The sequence below is a fragment of the Xyrauchen texanus genome, chromosome 9 (assembly GCF_025860055.1).
Source record: "Xyrauchen texanus isolate HMW12.3.18 chromosome 9, RBS_HiC_50CHRs, whole genome shotgun sequence".
In the NCBI taxonomy this organism is placed as follows: Eukaryota; Metazoa; Chordata; class Actinopteri; order Cypriniformes; family Catostomidae; genus Xyrauchen; species Xyrauchen texanus.
In genome coordinates this window covers 35,512,674-35,527,126 of record NC_068284.1, presented here as the reverse complement: position 1 = coordinate 35,527,126, position 14,453 = coordinate 35,512,674, and the positions used below count along the sequence as shown (strand labels likewise).

Sequence of the window (14,453 nt, the reverse complement as noted above, 5' to 3'; positions counted from 1 at the left end):
AAAAAAAAAAAATATATATATATATATATATATATATATATATATAGATAGATATAGATATAGATATCTTATCCAGCTTATGAGGTTTTTTTGAGTCACATATACTGTACTACGAAATGTGAATTACTTTAATCTACATAAAAACACATGTTTGACCAACAATATTCACCCAAATGTTGCCCCAACTGGCCTAACAAGAGTTCCCTGAATGAACAATTTAGCTGATTTGCAAGTTCCCAGCATGCATTGTAACTTTAATAAACTGTGCAGCTAGTGTTATCTGCTTAATTTTGGCTGTTTATTAATTTTTTTGCTGTTATTGTTGTATTTTGTAGCCACTGTTAGTCAACTGTTATGTGGTACAGTTAGGAGCTCATCATTTAACTTAATGAGGTTTGTTGATTGTTACTGTTATTGAGGTTTGTGTGTCTATTGTGCCTTGCAAAACATACTGCTGTTTTGAGGAAAAGTTGCAATTAACATAAAAATAATTTAAATGGTGACACAATGAAAGTCACTGTAGTGCAAATTCACAGTAGACTGAACAAGAAATTAGCAGTTGGCTAGTTCTATCAACAAGAGTTTTGCATTTTAAGAACAAACACATTTACTTTGACTAAAAGCAATGTTACTGAGGAGAATTAAGACAGTTGTTGAAATTACTCAAAAAACGTACTGCATCATGTTGCTTTTATTTTTTTTTACGTTTACGCAACAATAATTTTTTTGTACAGTGTAAGCAATATAAGAACAAACACGAATAAACCACCTAAGCTAATATTTAAGTATTATTTATTAACGTTTTATTAAAATATTTTTGTTGTTGTATGTTTTCTACAGACTCTCTGCACAAGCAATGTAGGTGAAATATTTTAGGTCGGATGTAAAGAACTCATTGCATCCTTCCTTAGTTTGCATGTAAGATCCCTAAAACGCCGATATTATCCGAAGTTCTCCGAATCATCCGAGTGTCACGTCAACGCTTCCGACGTCAAGCACACAGGCTTTGAGGAAGTTCCACGTCACGTTTGTCTGCCGTGCAGTAAACTCCAGCCAAAAAAACACATCAGCGCTCGGTGGATGATCTAAATATTTGCAGCTGAAGGAGACCAAAATCATCAAACGCAAACATGGTAAGTGCCGCATAACTACCTATATTATGTTTAATATTAACATTGGGTCGCAGATTTGATGGAAAACTCTTTCAATTACGTTAGCTAGTGCTGTTAACATCGAAGGCCCTTATAATGGCCACATAGGCAATTGTCTCTCTCTCTCTCTCTCTCTCTGTGTACTTGTGAACTGTTCATACATTTGTCTTTTTAGTGTGTACAAATTTTTATACTCTTTTCTTACAAAGTCTTAACATTAATCAGAATACGAATAACCTTCATTGAATTGTGTTGCAGGTGACTTGGTAGCAATTTATTGCCCTTTTCCTTGCTAACAGCTGATAATATGAATATGTTTTTGAACTCTAAAATTGTTCACATGTGGGGAAAAATGGACACTTCTGAAAATGTGCTGTATACCTTATGTGCATAAGCATCATCAGTTTTGTCATTGACTTGTGGCATGTGTTATTGCTACTCTGTTGCTTTTACTCTTATCAGGCTATTTTAGTGAGGTGACAGTCATTCCTACTTAACCCGAAAATGGTTTGTTTAGGTTTGGGAGAACATACAGAATGTCACTGCTTTCTCTCATCTTTGCAGCTTTTGTATTTGCAATATATGTAATTGTGTTCTTTGTCCAGTTGATTATAGTAGGAGGAGCGTATGGTGGATGTAAGCTGTCATCTAACTGTAATATTGATTCTTCTTATTTAGCCTCTCAGGCTGGACATCAAGCGCAAGCTCACGGCTCGATCTGACCGTGTCAAAAGCGTAGACCTTCATCCAACTGAACCATGGATGCTGGCCAGTCTGTACAATGGCAGCGTCTGTGTGTGGAACCACGAAACACAAGTGAGTAAAAGGAATTTGTCATTGGTCTTAGAAGCTTCAGGACAGACATAGCAACTAGAAACAGACTAACATCATTGCAGAAAAGTCCTGTATGTATAGTAACTAACTAACTAACTATGTGCAAGAAGGTGTGGGAAGGAACAGATATAAAAAATATAGTTTACATTGCACATATTAAATGGTACATTGATGAGATGTTGAATTTTGTATATTAATGAGTTTTATGGCTCTTTCATAGACATTGGTTAAGACGTTTGAAGTCTGTGACCTGCCAGTAAGGGCTGCCAAGTTTGTTGCCAGGAAAAATTGGGTCATAACCGGTGCAGTAAGTTTATTAAAAAGCTATTATAGATTAATTAATACACATCAATCGTAGAGTATGAAGTACTATAGATTTGATACTGGTGACATGTTTTACTTTATTTTTCCCCTTTTTTGTAGGATGACATGCAGATTCGCGCTTTCAACTATAACACGCTAGAGCGAGTGCACATGTTTGAGGCTCACTCAGATTACATTCGCTGCATTGCTGTACACCCCACCCAGCCCTACATCCTCACAAGCAGTGGTATGTACAGATAGAGGATTAAAAAACATAACCACATCATTTAAAATGATTGAAGTTCAGGTTTTCTTAGTTTTCAAAGCATTCATTTATGGGATAGGCATTTTCGAGAAATATTGTAGTCAGGTACTTTAACCCACAAAAAGCAAATAATTGATTACTCGCAAGTTAAAATGTAAGTAAAAATAACAAGTATGACATTATATTTTGTTTTATTCACAACATTACCAAGAATTAGACAACTTCAGCAAACTATGCTGAAATGAACAATATGCATTCATTAAAATATGTAAAAATAACAGTAAAAAGCTTCCATAGAAACCAAAAATGACAATATTAGGATAATTCACATATATATATATATATATATATATATATATATATATAAAAACTCAGTCTACATTAAGTCTATCACATTTTTATCATTTCACATGTTCTTATACAGAAAAACAAGTGGTGAAAGTTGGCTTATATAAAAAGCGCTCTGTCTGTGTTTAGAGACTAAATGCACATACTGGTCTCGTACTGCTTCACATTTTCTTGCCACCATAAAAGCAGATCCTTGTCCATAGGTAGGCATGACTCCAACAAGAGCTGAAGACCAGAGTATAATTTAATAAGAATCAAAATAATACAAGTATTGCCATGCTTGGCTTTCCTTGAAAGCACAGACACCATCATATCTACTTCTCTCATCCCACACCTCGACCACACACTTCCAGAGTGCCCCCCAGTGGACTCAATTGTAACAGCAAGATTTGAAGAGATTTTCAAGGGGAAAGTACAGTATAATTCAGCGCTGCCCACAGCAGGCAAATGCGCAAAGGAAAATTAATTTGCGATAGTTGACTTTAAAACACTACCAGACTATCTGGTGTAGAACAAGTAGTTGATTACTCGTGCACATCCCTAATTCATTTAATGTTTCTGTTTAGATGACATGCTGATAAAGCTGTGGGACTGGGACAAGAAATGGTCTTGCAGTCAGGTGTTTGAGGGCCACACACACTACGTCATGCAGATTGTCATCAACCCCAAAGACAACAACCAGTTTGCAAGTGCATCGCTGGACAGAACCATCAAGGTAAGTTTGAACAAATATTTATGTTATGCATGCATTAGCCTACCAGATGCCACATCAAAACAGGAGGTTAGACATATTGAGATGTGGTGCTCATTTGAATGATGCAAGATTGAATCCGGCTTGCAATATTTCCAGATACCATTTCCTCCCCTTTTCCCCATAATTGTCCTCACCTCTCTCTAAAATTACAACTGGCTAAAATAACAAAAAATATACAAAGTTAGAAAGCACTTGCATCATACTTTGCCCCTCTGTTGTTTCAGGTTTGGCAGCTGGGCTCCTCCTCCCCTAACTTCACTCTTGAGGGCCATGATAAGGGAGTGAACTGCATTGATTATTACAGTGGAGGAGATAAACCTTACCTCATATCAGGAGCTGATGACAGACAGGTCAAGATTTGGGACTATCAGGTATGAGTTTCTACTGTTGGTTTCTGCTTCATATGATATTCCCATATCCCCTGATATTCATATGCAGCCATTATTTCTCATCGTATGTGTACCTCTCTCTCCCTTTAGAATAAAACATGTGTACAGACTCTTGAGGGTCATGCCCAGAATGTGTCCTGTGTAAACTTCCACCCAGAACTGCCAATCATTATCACCGGATCAGAGGATGGTGAGTTGCAGTACATACAACCATCATCATAACATTGTAGATCTCTTAATGATCGCCAGTTTACAGAATCTCAATGAATGAAATGCATAATAATCCAAAAGAGCATCATGCAGATCTGATTTTGTTTTTTTTTGTTTTTGTTTTTGTTTTTGTTTTGGGATTCAGGCACAGTTCGTATCTGGCATTCTAGCACCTATCGTCTTGAAAGCACTCTAAACTACGGTATGGAGCGTAGTGTGGTGTGTGTCCGGACTGCGGGGCTCCAACAATGTGGCATTGGGCTATGACGAAGGCAGCATCATTATTAAGGTAAACTAAATTATTAAAAAGAATCTCCATGCTATTGCCAGGCTGGTAGTCAGAAAGTTGCAGATGGATTCCCACAAGAAGAGAGCTATGATAATTGTGACTTTGAGCAAAACATTTAAAGGAAATGTTCACCCAAATATGGTCACTCGCCCTCATGCCATCCCAGACGTGTATGACTTTTTTATTTCTCTGCTGAACTCAAAGATTTTTAGAAGAATAATTCAGGTGGTCCATATAATGCATGTGAATGGTGAGAATCTTTGAAGCTCTGAAAATAACAAGGGCAGCATCAAAGTAATAAGACTCCAGCGGTTTAATCTGGAGACTGCAATGGCAAGATGTAAAAATAAGTTACATTTTAGTCTGTTCTGATCTGAAACCAATTAGATTGCTTCAGAAGATATGGATTAAACCAGTGAGCCACATGGGGTACTTTTATACTGCCATTATGTGCTTTTTGGAGCTTCAAATATTTGGTCACCATTCATTTGAATTGTGTGGACCATCAGAGCTGAGATATTTCTCTAAAAAGCTTCGAATTCTGCAGAAGAAAGTCATACACATCTGGTGTGTCATGAGGGTGAGTAAATGATGAGACATGTTTTATTTTTTTGGGGTGAAATATTCCTTTAACCCAAGGTTACTCCAAGGGGATTGTCTCTGTAATAAATGTATTGCAAGTGTTTCCTTCGTGAAATTACTGCATGCTAATTACTTGAAAATTGAGATGTCTAAAATAATTTTACTTAATATAAGATCAGGAAATGTTTTTTAAATTATACTCTGATGTAAGGGAATTTATTTAAAGTTGGATTATTGCTTGCAGTACAAATGGTTAAAGATTGTGGATAAAACGTATTGTTTTAGCTTGGTCGTGAGGAACCAGCCATGTCAATGGATACCAGTGGAAAGATCATCTGGGCCAAGCATTCAGAGATTCAGCAGGCTAACCTCAAAGCCATGGGAGATGCTGAGATTAAGGATGGAGAGAGGCTGCCACTCGCAGTGAAGGACATGGGCAGCTGTGAGATCTACCCTCAAACTATCCAGCACAATCCTAATGGCAGGTAAGACAATCACATACATCTACTCACACCAGTCATGTTTACATGCAACTTGACCAACATTTCATATACTGTATCTTTGATGCGATTTAATATGAACAGTATAGTTTTCAAATTTGTGCTTCTTGTCCAAAGACTCAATTCTCCTTAATCTTGTGTTCAGGTTTGTGGTGGTTTGTGGTGATGGAGAGTACATCATATACACTGCAATGGCTCTGAGGAACAAGAGCTTTGGATCAGCACAGGAGTTTGTGTGGGCCCATGACTCATCTGAGTAAGTCCTTAACATGCATATCAAAGACATATTTGCACTGTACGTGATCACAGATGATCCATGTCATGACTGTATTGTTTGTATGGTAAATATTCTTATGGGTTTTTTTTTTAATCAAAGGTATGCAATTCGGGAAAGCAGCAGTGTGGTGAAGATCTTCAAAAACTTCAAGGAGAAAAAGTCTTTTAAGCCAGACTTTGGAGCAGAAGGTAAATTATTTTGCAGTGTGGGTAATAATAGTCAAACTTGGCTCTAGTGTTAGACTGCAATTTTTTATGCAAATATGGTAGGTCAGGGTTTTTCAAACTTTAGAATGCCAAGGACCCCCCTCAAATATGATTATCCCCTTGCAAGGGCCAGTATGAAAATGCTTACAGTAGGTCATCCAGATTTGAAATGTTCACTGAAAATGTGCATAACATATATTGTATGGAAACATTTATTTAATTCCATTTCATACTGGTTTTATGGAAAATTACTTTCAAATTTGTGTGCTGCTGTCAGTGGTTTTTGTAAACATTAATTGAATGGTTTTGTGTTTCCAGGTATCTATGGTGGTTTTCTGCTTGGTGTCCGATCAGTTAATGGTTTGGCTTTCTATGACTGGGAGAATACAGAGCTGATTCGTCGCATTGAGATCCAGCCCAAACATGTGAGTTCTGCTGCCCGCTGCTCCAATACACTTTACTATAATACTTTGTATATACTTGCTACTTAGTATGTCAATGCTATTTCTGTACTTGCTTATTTGTCTTCCACTCATTACATCTAAACTGATTTATTCTAAACAGATTTTTTGGTCAGACTCTGGAGAGCTGGTGTGCATTGCCACAGAGGAGTCTTTTTTCATCCTGCGCTATATGTCAGAGAAAGTGGCTGCATCACAGGAGACTAATGAGGGAGTTACTGAAGATGGCATTGAAGATGCTCTTGAGGTAATCATATTGGATTCAAAGGCACACACAAAGGCAGTATTCAATCCAGTTCTTTGCAAAATGTGTTAGAATTGGAAACTAATTGTTGAGGAATGGTCTAAGCTCCTAATGGTCTTTGTTTGTGTGTGTGTGTAGGTCCTGGGAGAGATTCAAGAGGTGGTAAAGACAGGTCTGTGGGTTGGAGATTGTTTCATATACACCAGCTCAGTCAACCGACTCAACTACTTTGTTGGAGGAGAGATTGTCACTATTGCTCATCTTGACCGGTGCATTCAGTGTTCATCTAAAATTAATTTAAAACTGTTTCAAGTATTTTTGAGATATCAATATCTTACATAAAGATAGAACGTGAGCCATCTCGAATTTTGATTTAGCCTAACAGTGACTTTTTGCTCTCAGAACCATGTACCTTCTGGGATACATTCCCAAAGACGATCGTCTTTACTTGGGTGATAAGGAGCTGAATATTGTCAGTTACTCTCTTCTGGTGTCTGTGCTGGAGTACCAAACAGCTGTCATGCGCAGAGACTTCGGCATGGCAGATAAAGTGTTGCCCACTATCCCAAAAGAACAGAGGACCAGAGTTGCCCACTTCCTGGAAAAACAGGTTAGACTTCAAATGTTTCTCCACAATCCTCTAACAGTCTCTGTAAAGTATTGCCAATATTTTTCTTTAGATCAAGTGTTAAAATACTACACATCTGGTGATAAATTGCATCCCTACTCTTAGCAAACAGACCAGTAAACCAGCTTCACCCTTAAAGGGGTCATGACATACATAATTTTTTTTTCTTATAATTTAATTATCATCCCTGAGGTCCACTGATAATTCTAGTAAAGTTGTTTTGCAACAAAACAGTCATAATTTAGTAATATATGACAATTTTCAACCCAGTCTCTGGCCCTCTGTCTGAAACGCTCTGTTTTGGCCTAAGCACCATCTTTAAACTTCTGCGTAAACACCCAGTTGCCCACTGTTATGATTGGCTAACATCGCACAGCCCCTTGAATATAGCCGTATATGAAACTCAAATGGAAGAGAATGAACAATAAATAACATTATAAAAACAAAATTTCAGGGTATACACATAATGTACATCTAACACATTGTATCTGAATATAATAAACTGTTCACTTAAGCACAGCAGCACCATAAACTATCAAAAAGTCATGACATTTTAAATATTCATGAATAAAACTGAAATGAAACACTGATATCCCAAAAATCTATATCTATGTGTCTCCAGGGGTTCAAGCAACAGGCTCTGGCCGTGTCCACTGATCCAGAGCACAGGTTTGAGCTGGCGCTACAGTTAGGAGAGCTGAAGATTGCCTACCAGCTTGCAGTAGAAGCTGAGGTTTGTTACAAACAAATGATAAAGATGAATAAACATTATTGATTGTCATATCAGCGTCCCCTAGTGGTAGCCAGACACTTACCTACTTAAGACTCGATTGTCAATGCTTATGGCACTAAATATTACACAACGGCATATCATTGGCTAATTGATTTTTTTTTTATTCTTACAATTTTTGGCATAAAGCGTTATATAAATAATCTAAACACTTGATTTAGTATTACATTTTAGCAAAAGTAGCGTACAAGATTCTGCATGGCAGCTCTAAGTGAAAGTTTGTATTACTGCTTTCCTTCTACAGTCAGAACAGAAATGGAAGCAGTTGGCAGAGTTGGCCATCAGCAAGTGTCAATTTGGCTTGGCACAGGAGTGCCTTCATCATGCGCAGGACTACGGAGGACTGCTTCTGCTGGCCACTGCATCTGGCAACGCTTCTATGGTTGCCAAGCTTGCAGAGGGGGCGGAGCGTGATGGCAAAAACAATGTCGCCTTCATGACCTACTTCCTGCAGGGAAAGTGAGTGTCAGCAAGGAGATAAAGACATTTGCCATTTAAATATGTTGACTACACATTTTTATTTTGTAGATTCTGTTATATTTTTAAGTCTGCTGTTACTTTGTGCACCATTAATAAGGGTTGTCATAATAAGTCACCGCCATTTTTTTGATTTTTTTTAAATAATGTATTTTTTATAATTTGTTTTTCTCGCCAGACTGGACAAATGTTTGGAACTTCTAATCAGTACCAATCGTCTACCAGAAGCAGCCTTTCTTGCCCGCACATATCTGCCCAGCCAAGTATCTAGGTCTGTGTTCATATTGGTTTTGTCACAACTCTAATGAGGGGTTTTGTTAAGGAACAACTTACAGTAGAGTCAAGGGAAGGAAAGTGACACTGTATGTTCACAATATAGGAAAAAAGTATTCTGTATTTACACTCACTGAGAACTTTATTAGGAACACCTGTACACCTACTAATTCATGCAATTATCTAATCAACTAATCATGTGGCAGTAGTGCAGTGCATAAAATCAGGTGGAAATGGGTCATGAGCTTCAGTTAATGTTCACATCAACCATCTGAATGGGGAAAATATGTGATCTCAGTGATTTCAACCATGTCATGATTGTTGGTGCCAGACGGGCTGGTTTGAGTATTTCTGTAACTACTGATCTCCTGGGCTTTTCACACAGTCTCTAGAGGTTTCTCTTAATGGTGCAAAAAAACAAAAAAAAAAATCCAGTGAGTGGCAGTTCTAAGGATGGAAATGCCTTGTTGATGAGAGCTGTCAGCAGAGAATGGCCAGACTGGTTCAAGCTGATAGAAAGGATATGGTAACTCAGATATCCACTCGGTACAATTGTAGTGAACAGAATAGCATCTCAGAATGCACAACACGTCGAACCTTGAGGTGAATGGGCTAAAACTGCAGAAGACCACATCAGGCACATTATTAGGACAATAGTGTTCTTAATAAAGTGCTCAGTGAGTGTATATTTAGTTAATTTTAATTTGAGTATACTGCCCAGTAAGCAGAACAAGGTGTTTGTTCAAAATAGCTTGTTTTGCACAATTTCACTCACTTGAGTGAAATCTTTTACAATACAATAATTCTATATGTTGGATAACAGGGTGGTTAAGCTGTGGAGAGAGAGCTTGTCCAGAGTAAATCAGAAAGCAGCCGAGTCTCTGGCAGACCCCACAGAGTATGAGAACCTGTTCCCTGGCCTTAAAGAGGCCTTTGTGGCAGAGCAGTACCTTAGAGAGACCTGTCTCGGCCAAACCAGACCTGCCTCTGACTACCCATTGATCACGGTTAGAAAGCAGCTCTTTGATGTTTTCCTGTTTTCTTCCAAGCAGATTTTTACAGATATAGGTTGAAAAATTAATTGGCTTATATCTTATGAATGCAATGTCAAAACTAAATAAAGATGAGTGCCAATTAGTGCTGGATTTCATTGCTTGGATTCATTAATGCTGGCCTATAATTTTAAACATTACTTTATTTTAATTTCATTTATTATTATTGTAATTTTTATTTTCATTTGATGAGATTCCTATGAAAGAAGATAAAACATACATTTTGTGAAATTACCCTTGTGTTCAATCCTATGTGTGTCTATTCTCTTTCTGCAGCCCAATGAAGAAAGGAACGTGCTGGAGGAAGCCAGTGGTTATGTACCCAAAGGCATCATCCCCACTCCCACACTAGTAAGTCTTAAACACACTCATTCTGTTTAAGGGAACATCAATATTTGTGCACACTACAACCCTTAATTCCTTGGCAAAGGAAATGCTCCAAAACTTACCAATAGATCTCATATATACCTTTTGTAAATAAACTAACAATTGCACATGGGTATTTTCAGCAGGTGAAGGACACAGAGGAAGCCCCAGCAGATGTGGGTATTTTAGCTCCGGTTGTTGCAGCTGTCTCAGCTCCAGAGGTTGCAGCTGTCTCTTCCTGTCCTGCAGAATCCCAGCCTGCTCAGAAGGTTGAGGAGAAGACAGAAGAAGAGCCTTCCAAGGTTTCAGCAGCAGAACAGAAGGTAGTCAGACTTGTACCTAAAGACACCCTATTATTGAGTGACTTGAAGTTATAGCAAACTAGTAATTATGTAAAAGTGTTTAGTATGCCAGGCGATCATCTAATATTACATTTAATTGAAGTTCTACAAAGTAGTTTCCTACTTATAAGCATTTTAAAGACATAAACTACTAATTCTATCTTGGTTTTATTTTATGCCTCTGGAATAGTCTGATAATGTTTATGATTTATCTTCAGATTATTGATGAACTTGAGGATGATTTGGATAACATGGAGCTGGATGACATCGATACCACAGACGTTAATCTGGATGATGACTTCTTAGACGACTAAACCCCCAGCACTGAAGCATTGAATTTATTTAAGCGACCAAACACTTTTTTTTTTCTTTTTTTTTATTTGTACCTATGTTAGTTCTGCAGAGCTGAAGGCTAGGGTGGATCGGGCTGTATATGTATACGTCTTTTGGGACATACCACAAATGGAAAAAGAAGAAATATATTATTGATTCTGATTTTTTTGTACTTCATTCTGGAACTACAGTATATATTTTACCCTTACACCAACATGCACATTGATTCTCATGTGTTCTCTCATGATAAATCAGTGTCTTTATTCATAATAAAGATCATAATACTGTTTAAACTTTTCTCATTACCACAGGCCTTCTTGCATTGATTCCACCATCAGAAAAAAAATGTTTCTTTGTTTTTATATATTCTATTACATATATAGATTCTTATAGTAACCAACCATAAGCTTCCTCCCATTTTCCAACTGAGGATGCAAATTAAAAAAGAGGCACTCATACATACATTTGGGTATTGTTTTATTTAAAATGAATGGGCATCTGGATTATCTTAAGTATCATGCCTAATCAAATACTAATAATACACTGCGATAATTCTTCAGACTGCATTTAAAAATAAATTATATAATAAATCCACCAATCTTATTTCGACCTACATGTAAAATGACAAAATAAAATTCATTTTAAGTGATATTTAGAATTAAATTAAAACTTGATACAATAATAGTGAATAACAAGTTACATTTTAGTGATATGTGACTTAAAGCTACACAATGTAACGTTTTGCCCTCTAGAGGTTGAAGCATAAAACTGTAGGTTACTTGTGGAGGAACATTGTTTTGGAAACTAGGTGAGTTGGGCTTCTACATGGATGAATCTGATTGTTTGAGGAGTAACCATGGTTACAGGTGATCATCTTAGAGCAAATGTCAAGAACAACAACTAAACTCGCCCCCTCCCTTCAAAAAATTATTGAATAAAGGAAGAAAAAGATGGATATCCAAAAATATGTCTTATGAGCAAGTAGCATATCTTCTGCTGTTGTTTTCACCTATTGAAAACAGTTGTTTTGAAATAAATAGCATTACAAAAGTTAGGTAATGATGATATTAAACATAACAATTGCTAGTCATATCAGATAAAAACTGTAGAAAGTATTATAATTTAGCTAGCAGGCAAATAGACCAAGGTAGTAACTGGTTTAGAGATTGGCATTGTTACCTGCACAAAGTCCAATTTTCCTCGAAAATGAAAGTGAATGCACTGCAGTATCACAATTCATAATAAAATGCCCCATTAGAGTAACGCTATCTAACGAACTACTGCACTAAGAAAGCTTCTTGATGGATAGTGGTTCTTACCTGTAGGTGGCGCCCCAGTACCGGATCACATGGGGCCGGTTGCACCAGCTATACGCAAATTACAACTTAACCTAGTTGTGGGCACCAAGTCACAATTTACGCACTGCTAAATATTTGACCTTGGGGTTCAGAGTCTTGCCCAAGGACACTTCGGCATGTGGAGTCATGTGGGCCGGGAATCAAACCTTCAACCCTGCGGTTAGAGGCCGACCACCTGAGCCACAACCGCCGTATGTATTTCCTAAAGGTGTAAGAAATACAGCAAAACAAAGAAGGAAATATTACATAGTGTCAGAAGAAGACTGGATCAAATGAAGCCTCCATACAGATTGAGTTTCGAAGGAAACATTGCAGAGAATTGGCGGGCTTGGATTCAAAAGTTCGATCTATACCTCAAAGCTAGTGGAATTTCCAAAAGGGGAAGTGAGCTACATTTCTTCTAGCTGGTGATGAAGCACTAGGTATATAATTCAAAGGATTTTGATGAGAAGGAAGTTGATAATATTGTGAACCACAGAAGAATATAACATATCTACGACACATGTTCTATACTAGAGCACAGGGACCAACTATGGACCAACTGGATCAATGCCTATGTGACTGACTTGAATTATAAGTCCAAAGAATGTGAGTTTGCAAAGATAACAGATTTGAGATTGCATTGTTTGTGGCCTGAACAATGATCAAATCAGAGCTAGACTCTTAAGAGAACCTGACCTAGTCTTAAGCAAAGACATGAACATTTGTGAAAAAAAAAAAGCACAGAAAGCTCTTCATGATGAAGCAGAAGTGACAGTAAACAAAGAAGCCACGTGAAAGTGGTGCTGCTGCGAACTCATGGTCAAAGAAGGAAAGCGAATGTACTAGATGTGGATACAGGCATGAGCCTAGAAAGTGTCCAGCCTATTGCCAAATATGCAAATTGTGTCAGAAAAACAGAAAAAATCACTTCGGTCAGATGTGCAAAAGCAGAAAGACAGGACAATGTTAACCGAGAGAAAAGTTAATGAACAAGAGGAAAACATTGATATGTTCATAGGCACCTTTGAAGAAACGTAGAGTGGACAGAAAAATGCATTCCAGATAGACACATTAGCTACTGCCACAGAAGTGGAAAGAGACAAGTGGACTGAAATAATTCAAGTAAACAATAGAACACTTTTAAACTAGATACCAGAGCGGAATGCAATGTACTTTCCTACAAAGACTTCAGAGGTGTTGCAGGGAAAACCATGTCAATGCACAAAACAACCTGCACGTTAGTTACGTATTCTGGTCACAAGATGGAACCAAAGGGTAAAGCAAAGCTCATGATCCAGTACGAAGACAATAAAGCTGAGCTAGATTTCCAGATCATAGAGAGTGACTCACCTGCCATTCTGGGAAGATCAGCCTGCACATAATTAGGACTGGTCTCAGAATCTACAAGGTGGATTGTGAATAAGTTCAGAGCTCCTGAAAAAGTTTGATGATGTGTTTAATGGCTTGGGGTGAGGATCAGGGTACACCATATCAAAATAGATCCAACTGTGTGTCCTGTGATTCATCCACCATGAAAAGTGCCGATTGCACTAAAAGGCAAAATAAAAACAGAAATCAACTGAATGGAGAGCCTTGGAGTTATTGAGAAGCAGACAGAACCCACTGACTGGGTCAATAGTACGGTAACTATAGTGAAGCAAAACAAACTACGAATCTGCATTGATCCACAAGATTTAAACAAAGCAATAAAGAGATAAATCTACCCACTGAGGACAGTTGAAGTGGTGGTGAGTGGAATGCCAAATACAAAGGTTTTCTCAGTGCTGGATGCTAACCATGGGTTTTGGCACATATTGATGAAGAAAGTTCCAAGCTTTGTACATTTAATACATCATTCGGTAGGTACCATTTTAAGAGGCTTCCCTTTGGTCTTTCTTTGGCACCCAGACGTCTTCCAGAACTGCATTGCTCAGAGACTCAAGGACCTAGAGGGATTAGTGAACATAATAGATGACATACTGAGTCATACTGGAGTGAGTCAGGAGCATAAATCTGAAATTAAACTGAGACAAATGCAAG

At 37.7% G+C, this 14,453-nt stretch overlaps 1 protein-coding gene across 1 annotated transcript; it reads left to right on the top strand.

Moving 5' to 3' along the window:
* Positions 1-817: 817 nt before the first annotated feature.
* Positions 818-11,435, top strand: LOC127648604 (coatomer subunit beta'-like). The gene is given in 23 exon segments (XM_052133274.1): positions 818-1,133; positions 1,830-1,967; positions 2,206-2,292; positions 2,409-2,535; positions 3,468-3,616; positions 3,880-4,026; positions 4,135-4,234; positions 4,400-4,467; positions 4,469-4,543; positions 5,411-5,610; positions 5,771-5,881; positions 6,002-6,090; positions 6,427-6,533; positions 6,673-6,816; positions 6,952-7,082; positions 7,216-7,423; positions 8,064-8,174; positions 8,476-8,690; positions 8,887-8,979; positions 9,805-9,988; positions 10,310-10,384; positions 10,543-10,722; positions 10,959-11,435. Coding segments are annotated over 23 exon segments (2,838 nt in total). The 5' UTR covers positions 818-1,130; the 3' UTR covers positions 11,055-11,435.
* The last annotated feature ends 3,018 nt before the right edge of the window (positions 11,436-14,453 follow it).